This window comes from Alternaria novae-zelandiae, assembly GCF_023758075.1.
Source record: "Alternaria novae-zelandiae strain BMP 2774 chromosome Unknown scaffold_9, whole genome shotgun sequence".
NCBI lineage: Eukaryota > Fungi > Ascomycota > Dothideomycetes > Pleosporales > Pleosporaceae > Alternaria > Alternaria novae-zelandiae.
In genome coordinates this window covers 759,088-776,912 of record NW_026056969.1, presented here as the reverse complement: position 1 = coordinate 776,912, position 17,825 = coordinate 759,088, and the positions used below count along the sequence as shown (strand labels likewise).

The 17,825-nt window shown below is 52.9% G+C and overlaps 7 protein-coding genes across 7 annotated transcripts; 4 read left to right on the top strand and 3 right to left on the bottom strand.

Annotated features, from left to right (window-relative positions):
* Window positions 1–1,156: 1,156 nt before the first annotated feature.
* On the top strand, window positions 1,157–3,736 carry J4E88_005141 (uncharacterized protein; the record flags this gene model as incomplete). The annotated part of the gene is made up of 1 exon (XM_049398781.1): window positions 1,157–3,736. One exon carries the CDS (start codon window positions 1,157–1,159, stop codon window positions 3,734–3,736), a length of 2,580 nt encoding a protein of 859 aa, XP_049255461.1.
* Window positions 3,737–4,222: 486 nt separating this feature from the next.
* On the top strand, window positions 4,223–5,278 carry J4E88_005140 (uncharacterized protein; the record flags this gene model as incomplete). The annotated part of the gene is made up of 1 exon (XM_049398780.1): window positions 4,223–5,278. One exon carries the CDS (start codon window positions 4,223–4,225, stop codon window positions 5,276–5,278), a length of 1,056 nt encoding a protein of 351 aa, XP_049255460.1.
* A 60-nt stretch (window positions 5,279–5,338) lies between these two features.
* Window positions 5,339–6,793, bottom strand: J4E88_005139 (uncharacterized protein; the record flags this gene model as incomplete). Its single annotated transcript, XM_049398779.1, has 1 exon — window positions 5,339–6,793. The coding sequence occupies one exon, from the start codon at window positions 6,791–6,793 to the stop codon at window positions 5,339–5,341; it is 1,455 nt and encodes a 484-aa protein (XP_049255459.1).
* Window positions 6,794–7,523: 730 nt separating this feature from the next.
* Window positions 7,524–9,421, bottom strand: J4E88_005138 (uncharacterized protein; the record flags this gene model as incomplete). The annotated part of the gene is made up of 4 exons (XM_049398778.1): window positions 7,524–7,802; window positions 8,134–8,839; window positions 8,890–9,095; window positions 9,158–9,421. The coding sequence occupies 4 exons, from the start codon at window positions 9,419–9,421 to the stop codon at window positions 7,524–7,526; spliced, it is 1,455 nt and encodes a 484-aa protein (XP_049255458.1).
* A 382-nt stretch (window positions 9,422–9,803) lies between these two features.
* Window positions 9,804–11,736, top strand: J4E88_005137 (uncharacterized protein; the record flags this gene model as incomplete). Its single annotated transcript, XM_049398777.1, has 4 exons — window positions 9,804–9,812; window positions 10,144–10,341; window positions 10,498–11,355; window positions 11,404–11,736. 4 exons carry the CDS (start codon window positions 9,804–9,806, stop codon window positions 11,734–11,736), a joined length of 1,398 nt encoding a protein of 465 aa, XP_049255457.1.
* Window positions 11,737–11,842: 106 nt separating this feature from the next.
* Window positions 11,843–14,285, bottom strand: J4E88_005136 (uncharacterized protein; the record flags this gene model as incomplete). Its single annotated transcript, XM_049398776.1, has 2 exons — window positions 11,843–12,662; window positions 12,712–14,285. The coding sequence occupies 2 exons, from the start codon at window positions 14,283–14,285 to the stop codon at window positions 11,843–11,845; spliced, it is 2,394 nt and encodes a 797-aa protein (XP_049255456.1).
* Window positions 14,286–14,691: 406 nt separating this feature from the next.
* On the top strand, window positions 14,692–16,224 carry J4E88_005135 (uncharacterized protein; the record flags this gene model as incomplete). Its single annotated transcript, XM_049398775.1, has 1 exon — window positions 14,692–16,224. One exon carries the CDS (start codon window positions 14,692–14,694, stop codon window positions 16,222–16,224), a length of 1,533 nt encoding a protein of 510 aa, XP_049255455.1.
* Window positions 16,225–17,825: the final 1,601 nt, after the last annotated feature.

The window sequence follows — 17,825 nt, the reverse complement described above, 5'->3', positions numbered from 1 at the left end:
CCTAAAGATGACTGGGGACGATTGTTCGAGTGCTGGGGCTATGATGATTGTGGTGACTGTCATCGAAGTAAAGGCCATTGCGGGTGGTGTGCTATTGTACGTTCACATCTCCTTCATCGACTTGTCACGCGTTCACCCCTGGGATACCGCGGATCATGACTGACTCACTTTGACAGTCTTCGACGTGCCTTCCCTTACCTACGGACGCTTTATCAAAAGCTTTTCCTCTTCTTTCACCCATTCGCTACGACTCGATATGCGCTCTGCCATCCGAGCGCTTTGAGCTGCGTACCTCGGGGTTGGGCTGTCAAGTGTCTACAATCACTTTCTTGACGTCCATCGTGACTATCTTCTGTACGCTCTTTGGTGTTTTGGTGCTGTACAGTCTTGCAAAGTGTATCAAGTGGGTTGGCTTTGGTGCAAAGGCAAGTCGAGGTGGCTACGCGCTCCATGAGGATGGAACTGAAGAGGTATGGGTGAGAAGAAGCGAAAGTTGGGGGAAGTGGTGGCGAAGAGTGAATGGCGAGCAGAAAGAATTCGAGGTTGAAGAGGTGGATGACGGGACGCGTAAGAGAGGCTTCTTCTGGTGGAATACGAGGGATGCAGAGAGGAGACCTTTGCTTGAGTGATGGGGTGTGAAGATGATCGTTCGGCCTACGTTGGACGATACTGGTGTACTGGTGGCACATCTATTCCAGCGGCTAGGCTATCTGCGTCGCTACCGCCTGTTCGACACTCACTCGCCCCTCACCTCCGCGTCTGCCTTCCCGAATACGTCATTATCCAGAAACGTCCGATCTTTCACTTCCCGTCTCTGAGCGATATCACCTGCTCTCACCCAGATCCACGTCCAAGCTCTCACGCGCTAAGGCCGTATAAAAAAGCCCCTCTCCGACCAGCTCTTTTCCTCCACCGTACACCCCGACAACACTGCGGTACCTTACCTCCAAACAACTTTTCTTCTATTCACGACTACGAAGATTCTACAGAAAGTACTCCATTAGACATGGACCGGATGCGCCAACGCGGACGTTTCGGTCGAGCCAATTCGATGTGGATTCCCGGCTCCTTCAGTGACAGCGATAGCGGCGATCAATTCAGTCCCGCTGCTCACACCCCGCCAAGCTCTGACGAGTACCCATTGCCTTCCAGCAGGATGTCTCCCAAGGTCAACACCGCTGGTCTTCGACCACTCCAGGAAATCGCTGAAGAGGCTAACATGTGTGCGGCGTCCCAGCTTGCGTTCGATAACGACGATGAGGCCTTGGCTCAACTCGAAGCTCGGATCGAAGAACTCAACGCTGAGTATGAGCAAGTCCTGAACGGCCAACCTGGTAAGGACAAGGAACACGGCCTTGCGGACGCCTCCAGCAACGAGCGCGAAGAACACGACGAGCAAGATCCCGCTGGACACGGCGCAAACGGCCGCAACGACCCCGCCGGACTCCGAGGGCTGGTTAAAGCCCACGAGATGGCAGTGAAGAAGTCTATTAACAGTGCCCGTAACATGATCGGGGCGTTCCCTTCAGCCGTCGATCTTTTCCCCGTGTACAACAACATGCGCTCCGCGGTCGAGCACTCCGACCAAGTCGCGGGAGGTATGATTGGTCAGACTCCAAGGCGTGTCTTTGACCCCTTGCTGTCTCCCCGGCCCTACGGGAACCATCGACGTCAGGTTGAGACACATTCACTATCGCATACCGACACTGCTCCTCCTCTCTCGGCGGAAGTCAAGGCTTCTCCTTCTGCTACACGAGCCGATGATCAGGGTGAAGAGCAGTCCGTGAAGAAGAAGTGGAGTACTGTTAAGGTCAAGTCTGGAGATGATGATGGCAATAACCCAACTGCAGACTGGCCAAACGTCCCTTTGACACACTTGAGCAATTTTGTTTGGTCGACTGTGCCGTCCATGACATTTTCCCATGCTCGCACTGCAACGAGCGCATCTAGGTCACCGCTTCCTGAGCTCAGAACTTTCGAGGACGTCCACAGCCAGATTCGCGAGCAGGATATCGAAACCATCCTGAAAGCCGATAACATGGCTGCTCAACGTTGGCACGAACGCGAGTTTACTCCTGTTTCTTCGTCGAGCGGGCCTGCAGCCCTGCAGCCTGAGTCCGCTACTTCGCTTCTAGACCGCACGCACGCAAAGAAGAACGCAGCCAGCCAGCCATCGCTAGAGGCCCATTGCGGTGTCCACACGGGTCAAGATCACAACGTCGGCTGTATTACCCTCAAGGAAGGTATCTCACCCATCGATCTTCTGAATCTTCTAGATAACTCCGACATTTCCGACATTTCCGATATCGAGTTCGAGATCGAAGACGACTGTGCCGAGGTCAAGAACGGCGACGCGACTGCCGGAACTACTACTTTGGAGCCGCGTAGATTCCTTCCGACTGTTGCGGAACACAAGAAGCAGGCGCGCGTATCAGTAGGAGGTCTCAACTATGCTCTCAGTACAGATGGAGAAGAGTACAGCGATTCTGACGCCGGTTCGATTCCCGACCTCCTCTCTATGGACAAGGGTCTGCCAGAGACGTCTTTTAGTGTCGAGGTCGCTACCGACTCTGCTCCTGCCGACACCACACCCGCACCGGACGACGCTATGGTGGACGAGTTTCTGGACTTTACTGCCAACGCCTTCTCGCGCGATGAAGTCTTCGAGATCCTTCGTATGTGTGGCGCGAATCTGGTTGTTGCTGTCTCCATGTACCGCAACGCCCGCAGTCTTGATCATATCCGACAGATGCTGAGGGCTTGGCTTGCGCCGCTTGAGAACGCTGGTTTGGGAGAATTGGATCGCCAGTCCATTCAAGACGGCGTAATGAACACCTTAATGGTCAGTGATCCCTCACAAGCCTTCTCACCTCATCACAACGATGAGCCTACTGGAACAACGATGAATGTGCGAGATGCCGACCGTTTCAAGGTACTCCGACCTTTGAAGGACATCGCAAGCTCCACAGAGGAAGACGAGTCCAAGAAGGACCAGGACAAGGCCAAGAACAAGACGGGCGCTGTTCGTGCAGCCCCCTCTGCGATTAGTGACGGACATGGCGGTTCAGGTGGGCCAAGGGATCCCCTGTGGGCTCCGTCAAGTTGGGAATACGAGTGTGATGACCTTGCTTGGTTGATAAACCCCAACTCCGCGCCTGGTAATCCGGGGTCTACTGGACCAGGCCCACAGAGCTCAGGAGACGACGCATGGGCTTCCATTGGCAACCTTAAAGACTCCAACAACGCTCCCGAACCAGAAGCTCCTGTATCTACTGACTATACCGTCACCTACTGGGCCACCGTCGAGTCCGGCGACAAGACTGTCCACATTCCCATCAACAGCAGCGACGTCTCCGGTCCCGAGAAGAACATCATCGAGAGCAGCACTGGTATGAAGAAGATCTGGAAATGGGCTCAAGAGAAAGGTCTTAGCGACAAGATCAGCCTTCAAGACGCTTTCGACCTCGCCAAGGACATGCACTGCAAGGACGAAATCGACCAGCCAGTCATTAAGGAGCCTGAGCGTGCCACAGAGCTCCCACGTGCTACCCGCCGCAGGCGTAGCCGCAGCCACAGCCCATATCCACAACGCGCTGCTCCCGCTGTAGGTCTCTCCGGTGTGAACTACGTTTACCCCAACCCCCCGCGTGTTCACCCGATGACCTCTCCGATGAGTCTGGTCGATCCGGCCCACGAGGACGTGTGTGATGAGGGCGAGGGGTGGTCTTGTTATTAGCCTTTTTGGCTTGACGTCTTTTAGGGCTTGGAGTCTTCTATTTCATGCTTTACAGATTTAGGAGTGATTCTCCGCCCGATGGCCTTGCTTTGTTTGTTCTTGATTATGGGATTGCGCATATGACGAGATCACGGTAAAAGGTCATTGGCTTACAAGACTAAAGGATGTTTGCGGAAGGCGGGTTTTCCGTCAGGATGGGTAGTACAGATAGCTGCACTGCTTAGTGCTATGAACGTGGAGAATATTTGTAACTTTGTCTCTCACTGTACAGTGACATCACTAAGCCCAGCATTGATCTTTAAGGCATGGAAGATAAATTCGACCCCAATGTCCGCTCGTACCATGATTTTGGCCCAAACGCGCTGCAATTTAGCTTGGGATGGACGTGTGGTCGATGAAGAGTCGTTCACGATGCCGACAAGCCCCACACTCTATTCGCATATTAACGTACATGCAGGTCCATCCGCAACGCACCCATGCTCGAGCATGGTAGTCCAGATTATTTCCGACGGCAGTTCACATGGTCTAAAGGCTATTGCAATCTTTCATAAAGCTGAGAAAGATACGGGGAACACCAGTACTACTCTGAATCAACTCCACATTGTTGCTGAATTGCAAGAGCTGCGATCCCTGAACATGCGTCCCTCAACCCTTCTCAGCGCCACAGCGCTCCTCCCCCTCGCAATGAGCGCCTGCGAGCGCGAATTCCTCGCGGCCTTCACTTCACTCTACCTCTCCGCCCAAACCATCGGCAACTCCACGCTCCTCACAAACTACATGCTCCAAAACTTCACCTACACGGAGAACTTCAAGCCCGCAAATCTCTCCGCCGCAACATCCATCATCAACACACCCCTCAACAGCACCAACTCGCGCGTCTTCCTAGACCCGTACCTCTGCAGCGCGTTCACCGAGATCATCGTGGCAGAGTCAAGCCATCCGTATGTTCTCGGTTTACGCGTAGAGGGCAACGGGAAGTTTGTGACCAAGATGGAGACCCTTGTTAGCGATGAGGGGGATTGGCTGTTCAATGCGACCGGCACGGCGTACTGGAATGGTATGCAAGATTGGTCGCCTATTCCGCTTGCGGATCAGGATACCCGCGAGGTTATCAAGGCGGCTGGTGATGCGTACTTCGACCGCTTTAGCAATGTCAACGTTACTATTCCGTTTGGCACGCCTTGTGCCAGGCTTGAGGGAGGTGCGTATACTGATACGAGTATGACGAATGGCGAGACTTGCTCTTTGGGTCTGCCGAGTACCGTGTATGTTCAAGATCGCCGTTATGTGGTTGATGTCGAGATGGGGAGTGTCAATATCTATGTGGGGTTTCCGGGGTTGGATAGGGCGAGTGAGACGCCGGCGCCAGATAGCCATACCTTCCGCGTCGAGAAAGGGAAGATTCGGTATGTGCATACTATCTCGACGTGTGAGAACTTTGGGTGTGGACTGAATGGGACGTATATACCGATCGGTGGTGGGAAGAAGACGGCGAGAGGTATCGCTGCTCCAAGGCTTCGAAGGACAAGACGCGCGGTTTAGGGCGATGGTGAGACTAGGTGAATAGGCGTTGTCATGGCTTGCGTCGCTTCGTTTGCTATTCTATACTCGTACTTTCAGGTTGAATCCTGTGATACTCCATCGTCCCACAACCAATATACAACTTCCTAACAACACTGCAGTCCCAGCAAATATCTGCGCACTGAGATAACCTCCACCATTACTCTGTATCAGCGCTCCAGCGATCGGTGGCCCGATAAATGTACCCAATCCTACTATCGCAAGGCCCTGACCGTTTCTCGTGCCTACTTTACTCATGTCCTTTGTCAGCGTAGTCATCACAGCCGGGAAGATACCCTGGAAGCCCGAGACGAAGAAGCCATAGCACACCGCCCACGCGTAAAGGCTAGGTTCGCTGTTGACCAGCGGCCAGAAGTATAGTACAAAAGCGGAGACAAAGCAAAAGGGTATTAGGATATTGTACGGCCCAGTATACTTGTCGGCAAAATAGGATGGCACGATACGACCAAGGACACCGACACCGTTCAGGACTAGCAGAATGTTGATGGAGGTTGCGTATGGTAGACCAAGGATGTCGATCGCGAACGACGAGATGTAGTAGAAGGCGAAGTACTGCCCAAGGGCGATGAGGAAGACTCCCATCAAGAATACACTATACGGCATTTCCCTGAACGCGCTGAGTTCAAGCACAGGGCCAGACTTTCTCGGAGGCAGTCGTGGTTTCAACAGGGAACTGTAACATATTCCCACAGCTAGCATCATGAAAGCCATCACCCTGACAGTCCACGGGAAACCGATGCGGGGAACTAGCTGTCGTGCGATAGTTGGGTAGACAAGCCCGCCCGTCGCACTGCCGCTAGCCATGATCGCGAGTGCCACGCTCCGATTCTTCGCAAAGTATGTGCTGACAAGTCCCAGAACGGGCGCAAACTGCATCCCGTTCCCGACTCCGTTCATTACACCCTGCGCAAGGAAGATCTGCCAGTACTTCGTGCACAGACTGGTCATGAACATTCCGAGGCAGGAAACGAGCATGCCAGGTATCACGGACCAGTAGAAGTATCCCGCATCGAAAAGACGCCCGGTCAACATGCCCAGCGAAAAGTGACCCAGCATCTGGAAGCTTCCGATCCAGGATACGGCTGATGGTTCCAGACCCAGGTCGAGCGTGTAGTATTGTTGGAAAACGCCGAATGTCGCAATCATCCCCCACGTGTTGAAGATAACGAAGTGGCCCATAAACGCCTGCACCCAAGCTTTCGCGCCGCCGTCCGGCGGTGGTCCAGGGTCTATGACGGATGCATTCGAACGAGCGGTAATAGTCTTAGCCAGTCCGATTACCGACTTCTTGGTGCGAGATGTATGAGACGCACGAGACGCGTTTGTTGGTATCCTCTCAATCTCCTCCTCTTCGTGCTGGGATGCTGATCTTGATGGAACCCTTATTGAGGCGTACGACGCGTCATAATGGCGTTCGGTATTCGCTTCTCCGAACTCCGGTATCGTGGCTTTCTCCACATCGCGATTGGCACTCATCTCGATGGACCGGAAGGGATGTTGTCAATTGCCTGGATTGATAAGGAAAACAGAAGACTACGGCTTCCAAGAAGTGGTGTGGCTGGTGTGTGGGTATGCGAAAGAAGCGCATCCTTCGGTGTTTTATCCGACGGTCAACCATCTTTTCGACTCATTGTCCCCACACTCCGGCCGCGGAGGCTAACTGAGATCCGATACCATCTTGAGCTTGGCTGTTGGATCTGTATGCATGCTGCACGCAGGATGTCCAATTGCGAAGCTTTGCCTGAGGATATGGGGAAAGCTTGTGGCTGCTTCCCCAAAATTTCGGCAATAACACCGCGTTGGTAAGCTTCACGCTAATTAGATCTGGTAGTCGTGTCGTCGATCTTCAATGCGCGCCCTACGGCTCCGTCAACATTGCCACACGACACCACAATCCACATCGGAACTTGACTTTCATGATCATTTCGGATAACTACGCCCTCAGAGCAAGATTCTATCCGCTTGGGCGACCAGAACATGTAGTAACCTCGATCCGACCTGCTTTCGCCACCATACCTGGTCATCTGCGTCGCAATGCCGCTACGAGGAGGACCGTGGCATATAACAGTACTAACACCTCTCTGTAAATTGAGGAGCAGAGGTGCGCGTAGTGGATCGCGTAAAGATGGCATAGCTATCCTTTTCGTACATTAGTAAGCATTTCGAAGTAAACAACAAGGACAAAATTTTACGTACCAGCTTGAGACTACGCGTCAGTCTGGAACGGCACACCGCCGTTCTTGAATGCAATTTCGATGAATACTGTTGAACTCATGGTGGGTACCGGGTCGAAACGCTTCTTGTACAGGCGTTGCTCGAGATACTCCCACACCCATTGCGCGATGTTGCGCATCTCGTTGAAGATGGGAAGGCTTTGGCGAGCATAACGAGCGGAGACGTTGTATGGATCACATAGGACATTTCCAGATCCATATATGCAGTTGTCGCGTATAGTGACCAGCTTTCTGTTGACAAACCGATCATCCTGTGTGGTTTGCAGCTGCATCTCTAGTATACTGCCTATGCTGACCCGTCGACACAGTAGATACATACACGACCTCGGACAATTCGAGCCAGTCTACCGTAGCGCGCGCGGAAGAGGGATCGAGAGAAAGGGAAGAGCAGATATGCGAAGAAGGCAATTTCTATAGGCCGATATACAGTAGGTTCCTTACCACTCAAGGCAGTAAGCGATTAGGTGGCGTTATTCATAGAACACGGTATGCGAGAGGATTATCGTTCGAGTGTGACATCTACTCCCCAAGAGAGACATATGTATTCAACATCGGTTGCTTGGACCACCGTCGATCAGACACAGACTCTTCCAAATCTGCCTCATCAGCACTTCTCTTCCTCCCTGAAGGCGGCGGCGTAACCACAGAAAGAGCTGTCCGATTTTCTGATACGAAGCGCACGATATCCTTCAGCGTCGGTTTGCCCTCTTTCCTACATCCCAACCACTTGATATTGACCAATGGAAGCCGTATACTCGAAAACAAGGCCGGAAGCTCCTTCGTCAAGTATTGGATCTGCTTCTCGTCAATTGTCTCATGCTTTAGCGCAAACCCCAGATGCAGAAAGCGTGCGTGGGACGATATGCTAGGTTTCTGCGTCGGACGCTCATTCTTTGGCTTGAGCCTCCTCAACTCAATGTGTCGGCTGCTGCCTGGGATTCGCCGGAATAGTCTCGGAGGTGAGTCAGGGCGTTCCTTTTCTATGCGCTCAACAAGCTCATGGGTGTCAAAGTAACTGCCATAGCCACCGGAACTCTTCACGGCTAACACCTTCAGCTGCCTGATGAGGCAACGAGTGAAAGAGTTCTCACCGGGCCCAGGGGTGGGCGCGCCCATACGTGAGGCGGCTATCATCTCGAATGTTCGACCGTGCTCGGAGACGTTGCGCATAAGATCGCCGGCGTAGCAGCAGTCCATGATAGTGAGGACGTTTGCTTTTACTTTCTCGATTAGTGTCCTCTCGGCGTCGTTCCAGATTGCTCGAAGGGTACTATCTTCCTCATCAGTCCTGGAGTCGCTGTTAGCTATATTCTGTGGATTTTGCTTTGGTATATGTACGGTGAGAGCTCGAGGACCTTGAGAGCTTGGTCATAAACACCATGACCGGCGTAGTACACTATAAGCAGATTGTTTGGATCATCGTTTTCGTACACCCAGTTTAATATTTCCATCTCAAGCTGGATTTGCGGACTCTTCTCTTCTAGTTGTAGCTCGGTCACTTCGTAATTGAAGACCTTTTTGAAGACATTAGTCAGGTCGTCGACCTAATGGGTGTAGAGTTAGTATTAAAATGCCAAGATAATGAGACCACAGATTCGTTTCATACCTCTTGCCGCACGTTCAGCTGATCTATCGCGTCTTGCCATTTGATCACCAAAACATGTACATTCCGGTATCCATCTGGCAGATCCAGATAGTTTGCGATTGATTTGTCCCAGCATTGTTGAAGTTTCGCTTCATGCTGATCATCTCGAGAAGAACGAATTTCTCCAGGGTTGAGGCTTAAAGGCGAAGGAAGGGTGCTAGTATCGTTCACCGATGATCTAGGTGACAGCGGGTTGGGTACGTCGCAACGACTTAGCGGTGCCATGATGCGAGAATAACTGGAGGTGCGAATGGTGATCAGGGTTGACTCCTGTTGACGAACGTGTTGCACGTTCGCATATCTAGCCTAGTCATACACATTTTGGGGGCCGCGAACCTGAGGCTGTGCTTGGTCATGGCCCCTATCATGCCTGTCAGCCACTGGATATATTGATTAGCCAGCATGCAGGTAATACTAGCCACACGATCACATGGAAGGTCCTCCACGCTCCAAAAGGCTAATGCTTCTCGGACTCCGCCTCGTAGAATGCCTAGCGTTATGCGATGATTGGCGGGGTCAGGATAGGCGAACGATCAGTAACAATAGGCAAACTGCTGCCTGCGAGAAAAGCAATGATAGCTCACCGGCACGCTGCACCTCGCCCACCATGTCGACAGTGAGCGGCTTTCAGCTGAAGATGTAGCGGGCGTTAAAAGCCTTGACTCAGCCTGATATGAAAGGCTGACAACGAGGCCCATTTCCTACTCTTCCAAGGTTCTTACTCGCAGTCATGACCGACGAAGGACGACAAACAACGCCGGAGGGGCATATCAATGACCAACAACAGGTATGGCCCTATCTACCAGTTCCTTGTGTGTTGCGCACTAACTATGGGCAGACGGAAAAGGTTGCGAGGGATCGTGCAGGGACAGAGAAAGGGTTGGGGGCTGAAGTAAGCGCCATGCACTCCCCTGTCGAGGGTAAGTCTAGACGCTGATTGGTCGCAGACCGTCGCAAAATACGTTCCCGGAAACAACATCCAGATCACAGAAACCATCAACAACAAGCTGAAGAGGAAGAAGCTTTATGTCGCGTTTAGCCAGAAGAACGCGAAAGGAAAGACAGAGTACCAACTTACTGAGACGAAGGACGATACCACGAAGCTCTACATGAACGGGAAGTGGTTTCCTCAGGCCGATGTCTACGTGATTAAATGAGACACCTGGACCAATCAGTATAACGAGGCTTGACCGGTCAAGATGCATATCAGTATTTAGTTCCCAGCTGAGGATGTCAACTATTCCTATCTGCTAGAGACGCCTCTCATATCTTCCATCGTCTGATAATTTCTTCATGTTCAGACCCCTTCCATCATGAGTCCTCCCCCCGCATCGCCGACGGAGAAGGAGTTCTCCAGCCCCTGTACACGGTACTCTAACGCATCTTCATCATCCACTTTTCGTTCCAGCACAACTCTAAACTCACTGCGACAAGTAGCGAACAGCTTCGGACTATTGCTACCAAGAAAAAAGCCAGCAGATGTAGAACAGCAGGCGAAGCCTGAGTCTCCCCTTGGCGAGGACGAAGATGGTGAAAACGAAGATGGGCCTATCTTCTCACCCGGTGGGTCAGGGCCATATCCAACCAAAGTACGAACACTCGAAAAATGTCCGAACGGCTACGCACGACTCGCAGCCTACAATTCAAGTGAACAAAACTTCATGCTCTACCGCGGCTTCAGCAACGTCCACGCACGTCTCCTCTTAAGCCTCCAATGCAGCATTCAGATGCTCGAAGCCGAGCTAGACAACATTGACCGCTTCCACGACACCCTTCCCGAGGCCTACAAGAAGCGCCTGCGATCCTGGGATCTCGACGTCGCAGCCTGCAAACAAGAGAAAGAAGAAGCAAAGGAAGAAGGAGACGAAGACGAAACTCGGACGCGAGAAGACATTCTAGAGGAACTAAGAATCAAAGTGAACCAATACGACGAGCTACTGATCAAAGCAAGAGAGCTCGTCTCTTTCCAACGACCAACCGAACGTGACTACCGAAGCGTGAGAAACTGGTTCCACAATATTGCGCCCCTCGTAGACGAGGAGCAAGATTACATACTCTGGAAAGAGGACATCGTGACGCTCAGACATGGGAGGGAGTGGGCGGGTTTCGACGGTATGGTCGAAGCGATGTTGCATAAGATGGATGGCCCACTTGTTCAAGTGAGTATAATATATCTCAGGTCTCCGGGCTTTACTTACATCCCGTAGTGGCTCTTCCGGACCGAGGATCAGAGGCGTAAATCCACGGATGAGAGGAATTACTACTTTGCTCCTTCGAGGGTGTCGACGCTGGTCAATCTCTTCATTACTATTGCGCTTTTCTTGCTACTGGTAGCTCCGGTATTGGCGATGTATCGTCTCTCGACTATCAAGACGACGGAATGCGTATTTGCGGCTATCGGTATTTTGATGGTTTTCACGCTGCTGTTTGCTGCAGCTATGTCGCTGCTCACGAAGGCGAAGAGGCATGAGTTGTTTGCCGCTGCCGCAGCCTATTGTGCTGTCTTGGTGGTTTTCGTTGGGTCTACTAACTTCAATTGACTTAGGAGATGCTAGAACTATGCTGAACATATCAAAGGCTCAACATGCCTCAAATGCTTCGCGAGCCCATGTTTTACAGGCCCCACGTGCTTCAAATACTATCAGTTCAAGCCTTCATATGCTCCTCAAACAACTTCTTCTGCTTCTCCCACTCCTTCTTAAGCTTCTTCACCCTCCCTTTAGCTACATCAGCGCCATCCTTATCCTTGGTCGGCAGACCATCCTCATCCCACGCACTATACTCCTCAGTCCGGAACATATCCTTGGGGTTGATCTTAGCTTGTTCCGCAAGCTTAGCCTTCTTCTCCGCCTCCTCGCGTTCACGCTTCAGCTTAGCTTCAGCCTTTTGGCGAGCAATTTCCTCTTTCTGTGAACGAGCGGCTTGCAGTTCGGCGTCGACGGGGCGGACCATGGCGGGCGCGTTCTCGCGGTCTTCGAGGTAGATACCGAGATCCCACAGGTGCGTGTCGCGGAGCTGGTCGCACAGGTCGAGGTAGTCTTTCGCGGGCGCTTGCTTCTTCGCAAGGTCTTGTAGAGACTGTTGGAAAGTAGAAAGGACTTCGGCGTATGGGACTGCTTCTATGTCTTGTTGCTTCGCGGGGTTGTGCTGGGCGATGATAGAATCTAGGTTCTCGTTGAGATCACCGGCGATGGCATGCTGCCTTACTTGATCGCGCTCACGTGAAACAGCGTATACGTGCTCCTTGGCGGCTGAAGGAATGTCAATGCCAGCCCAGCCGATGCCACCATCCCAAGGGTCAGCTGAACCGTCAAGGCCGAATATCCGGACCATGCGAGTGATGTAGCGAGCGACGTCGAATGAGACATCGTCAGACAGTCCAGCCTTGTCGGCTGAGTTGTATTCGGTGATGAGGCTGGAAATCGCACGCATAGCGGTAGGTGTGTCGAACGAGTCGGCTAGCGCACTGATGCTACATTAGTAAAAGTTTCGATATCCATCTTCTCGTGTCTTACCTGTGTACTTTCTCCTTCGCAGATTCGAGAGACTGTTTCACCTTCTCGTCTTCAGCACCGGTCGAACTGATGTTTGGATGTACTTCAAGATCCCGAACTTTGTAGAAGAAGTTGGTGACATAGCTCTCCCATGATGAACCCGACTTTCGCATGTCTGGTGTGATTTCGATACCGTCGTGCCAGCCTCCGAGAAGGAAGATGATGCGCAAACTCCGTGCATTCCAATCACCGCGACTCAGGGCTTCGCGGATTGTGGTGAAGTTCTTCAAGCTCTTTGACATCTTGGATCCTGATATAGACAGATGACCCATATGAAGGAAGTAGTTCACCCACTGCGCACCACCTTCCTTTTGCCAGTAGGCTTCTGACTGTGCTAGTTCGTTGTCGTGATGCGGGAAGCAGAGATCGATACCTCCACTGTGTATGTCCATCTGTTCGCCTAGAACGGCCGAAGCCATGACTGAGCATTCGATATGCCAACCTGGCCGACCCGGACCCCATGGGCTCTTCCATGCTGGTTCTCCCGGTTTCGATGACTTCCAGAGCGCGAAGTCAGAGTCGTTGCGCTTTTCCGAGGTCTTGACTGTTGACAGGGCACCTTCGCCATCTGCTTGCAGATTGGTGTCACCTCTGTTCCATGGCTCCAAGCGTGCGTAGTGGTTCCCCTTTCTCTTCTCGAAACTCTCAATATCGAAGTAAACAGATCCATCCGATGTGCTGTATGCCATGCCGTTCTTGATAATCTTGTCCACAAAAGCTACGATATCATCACCGTACTCAGTCACGCGAGTGACGACATCCGGATCGAGGACGTTGAGTGCTCGCATGTCTTCGTTGAAGCGCGCTTCGTACTTCTTGGTGAGTGTTGTGAAAACCGAGTGGTCGCTGGCATCAATAGTTGAACCATATAGTGAGTCGAGGTAAGGTAACAGTACGTCCTCAGCGCCAGCATAGAAAATCTCCACGTCCTCAGGGGTCGACTTCGATGGAGCCAGCAACGACGTGACTGCTGTGCTGGCCGTCCGGAGGTGCATTTTGATCTTCGCTTCCTTGTCGCCTGGTGGACCGACACCGTCGACGGACTTGCCCTGGATGACATTGGCATACTTCTCCGCAGAATCGCTGTTGAAGCTGCCGATGTTGACATCCTCATTGAGTAGAGGGAGGTTCTTCTTGACATATGCGTCGAAAGCTTTAATGGTGGTGTTGACAACTTCATCCGTTACAGTTGGGTTATCGGCCTTGAACTTGGCAAGAAGATATTGTTGGCGCCCGCGCAGGATGATCTTGTCGTCTACGTCTGTGATGTTCTGAACGAACTTCAGCCTGTAACCGTAGTAGTGGGCCAGGATTCTCCGCAGAATGTCGTTTGTGACGTAATTCCGAGCATGACCCAAGTGTGCATCGTCGTAGACGGTAGGACCGCAGCTGTACCACTTGACTTCTTTGCCTTCAGGGTCGATGGGTACGAAGTCATTTTTTGATCTCGTCAAAGAGTTCCAGACTTTCAATTTTGCTGGGCTTGAACCTTTGGGTTCCTTCCATGGAGGTTGGGTGCGCGCCGGTGTCGCCATGTTGGCTGCTAATCTTGGCGATATCTGACTCCGGTGTATCCAAGTGCAGTTGGTTTTCGAAAGTAGAAGTGGGGAAGGCGATTTGACGGTGCGGGACAAAGACCGGAAAGCAAGTACCATCAATGTGGCGGGAAACGGGAATGTAAGGAGTGACGGGGATCGGTGCTAGTAGTCAGGCCAGGTGTAAGTCCGGGAGCCGCTTACGGTGAGTCAGTAAGTGATGTTCTCGTCACGTTCTGTTGGTGGTCTATGGGTGAGCAATAAGAATCCCTGTCAGTGAGGGCTTGGCGTTCCCCTCCAATAGCGTCTTCGAAAGCTCCCCGCTGAATATCTTTTTGTTCTCTAGAGCTCCGAGTCGCGATCGCATCATCTCCACATCTTTGGTCTGTCGCGACTTCCTACACCCATGGCGACGACACCTTCCCCGTTCCTTGACCCGGGGACTTGCGCGACAGCAGATAATCTCGGTATATTGCAATTGCGCCGCGATCAACTTATTCCTGCCGTCTTGAGACCCGAGGCCGATTCCGACTATCCTGAAGGCAAGGTTGAGAACACGCGATTCGGTTCTTTCCCACATAGTACACTCGTCGGTCAGCCCTGGGGTACGCAAATCCTTGCGTCACTCGTTGACACCGGGTCGCGCGGAAAGAACAAGAAGCGCAAGAGAGACACCAAAGATGAAGGAGAGGGCACACCAGTCGCCGAGCCGGATGCGGCGAAGAAGGACATCGTAAAGGCTGCCGCAGCGAGTAGTGGTTTTGCGCATCTCATACCACCTACGCCAGAAATGTGGACGATTTCGTTACCGCACCGCACCCAAGTCGTATACACGCCCGACTATAGTTACATCTTGCAGAGACTGCGCGCAAGACCGGGCGATCACATAATCGAGGCCGGCGCAGGCAGCGGAAGCTTTACGCATGCATCGGTACGAGCCGTCTACAATGGCTACCCGGGGACACAAGCTACAGAGCCCGAGACAAACGGCGACGAGGAGAATGCAGTGGGTACATCCAAGAAGAGGAAGCGCAAGACACGGACTGGCGGCGTATACAGCTTTGAGTACCACCAACCGCGCGCAGAGCAGCTACAGCTCGAGATCAAGGATCATGGTCTGGATCCTCTGGTCACAGTAACACATCGCGACGTATACAACGACGGTTTCAATCTCGAAGATTCGACAGGCCCAGACGCCGACTGCGTATTCCTCGATCTGCCAGCGCCATGGCACGCCCTCAAGCACCTCACGCGCTCCCCTCCCTCCTCCGCCGCATTGAAGTCCGTCGCTTCAGACCCATCCACGCCAGACGAACCCGCAACCGACGCCGCACCGCCGACTACTTCCTCCTCGAAACCCTTCCGCAGCCCCCTCAACCCGCGCAACGCAGTCCGTATCTGCACGTTCTCGCCCTGCATCGAACAAGTCACAAAGACCGTCTCAGCCCTCCGCACACTCGGCTGGGTGGAAATAGACATGGTAGAGATCAACGCAAAGCGCCTCGATGTACGTCGTGAGCGCGTCGGATTACAAGAAGAAGGTGTTCGTGGTGGTAACGCGCATCCCGCAAACGTCCAGGAAGCGGTACAAAGACTCAGGGACGTGGAAGGCCGTGCGGCAGTATTCCACAGCATGCAGCGCGAGAAGCAGGAAGAGGTCATGCGAAAGGCTGAGGCGCGGAAACGCGGGGAGAATGTGGATAAAGACGGTATGGGCCAGGGCAAGAAGAAGAAGATGGAAGGCGTACCGCCGAGCAAGCATGACAGGCTTGCTCAGTCGAAGAAGGACATGGAGAGCCGGACACTGTTCAAGGAGGGCAGGCTGGTGCACAGGACTGAGCCGGAACTTAAGACGCATACCTCATATCTTGTCTTCGCCGTACTACCACGGGAGTGGACCAAGGAAGACGAGGAGAAAGCGAAGAGGAAGTGGGGTTGAAATGGGACCATATGATATCAATGGAAGATACCCAGATTACGAAAACTATTCTTCAAAACAGGAGCTCTGTTCCTCATTTCTGGAAAAAGACATGTGGCTAAAACTAACGAAAACACCTTCGACTCTGCCATTTCCAAGCACCCACTATCCCCACACGGCATCCTTCGCCCTATGGCTACCACTCCTCCCTGGTGGTGTGCTGATGCTGTGCGTCCAAGCCTCGTTTCCGTCGATGAACAGCCTGTAGTTGACAAAGCTCTGCTCTCCGTGTTCAGGTGTGGTAACCTCCACAGCACCAAATTTGCTGTTACCGTCAGGAAGGTACTTGAGGCATACGTCCTCGTCATCTGTCTCTTTGTATGTTCTGAAGGGCAGGTAGAACATGCTCAGCGGGCTGGTGCTGAACTCATGTACCGTAGCGCTCGTAGGCCACTTGCCATCCTTCGGTGGTGGAAAAGACGTAGCGGCGAATTCGTGACGGTCACCGCTAAGGACTACGACGCCGATATCGTGCGCGGAAGAGAGGTCCCAGGCAGCTTCCAGGATACGTCTGCGCTCATACAGATGCCCGCCCCATGTGTCTTCCGACCCGAATTGCCAGTTCTTTGTGAAGGGTGTACCCGTGACAATGAACTTCCAGTGAACACCCGGAGGTGGTAGTTTATGTATCCAGTCCAGAAGATCGGAGAGCTGCTGGGCACCGAGCATGGTTTTCGTGGGGTCAGAAGCGTCTTTGCTCGCGGGGGTACGGTATCGTCGCGTGTCGAGGAGGAAGAACTCTGCTGGGCCTTGTGTGAAAGAGAAGTAAGTGACACCTGCGCGATGAGGAGGAGGGTTGGGCGCGGCGTTGTAGTGCGTGAAGGCGTCGTAGGCTGGGACTGCTACACCCGTCATGTTGCTGTTCCAGTCATTGTGAATCTCATGATCGTCAATGACGTGGATCCATGGCAGGTTCTCGCTCACTGCCGGCCATGATGGCGAAGAGTAGACCTGTCGGTACTCGCGTCTGTAGGTCTCTACATCGCTACCCTGACGATGTGGCACGTCGACGTAAATGAAGTCGCCGAGAAACAGCATGAAGTAGGGCTTAAGCTCTGGTAGCCAGCGCGCTAGGTGTTTCATGCCGGGGAATTCGAGAGGGTGCTGGAAGGGCGTGTACGGGACGCGAGGCTTGATGCAGCTCGAGTGCACGAAAGTGTATTTGTTGTCCTTAAGCATCGATATGCGCCCCGGTTTCGGCGCGGTCGTGAAGGTGCCTGATATGTTTCCCCGCGAAGTCTCGACGATGTACTCGTAAGGCAGATCGGGTCGCAGGTGTTCGATGTTCATGACGGTCGTGAAGTCGGTCTCGTTGGTGAGCCAATACTCGGGTTGGCTGGCGCGGTGGGTCTTGTGCATCCACGATCGTTCGGTTCCATCGATGGAGCGATAGAGGACCTTCACGTCAAAGGCGTACGGCTCTCGCACTAGGATCTTTGCGCTGTTTTCCGACACGTAGCCGACGCGTGCAAAGCTCGCATCGTGGCATTGGTGGAGTAACGGAGCGCGATAGACAACGTCTAAGGCCATGGCAATCAGAGCCATGTTGATGCCAAAGGTGA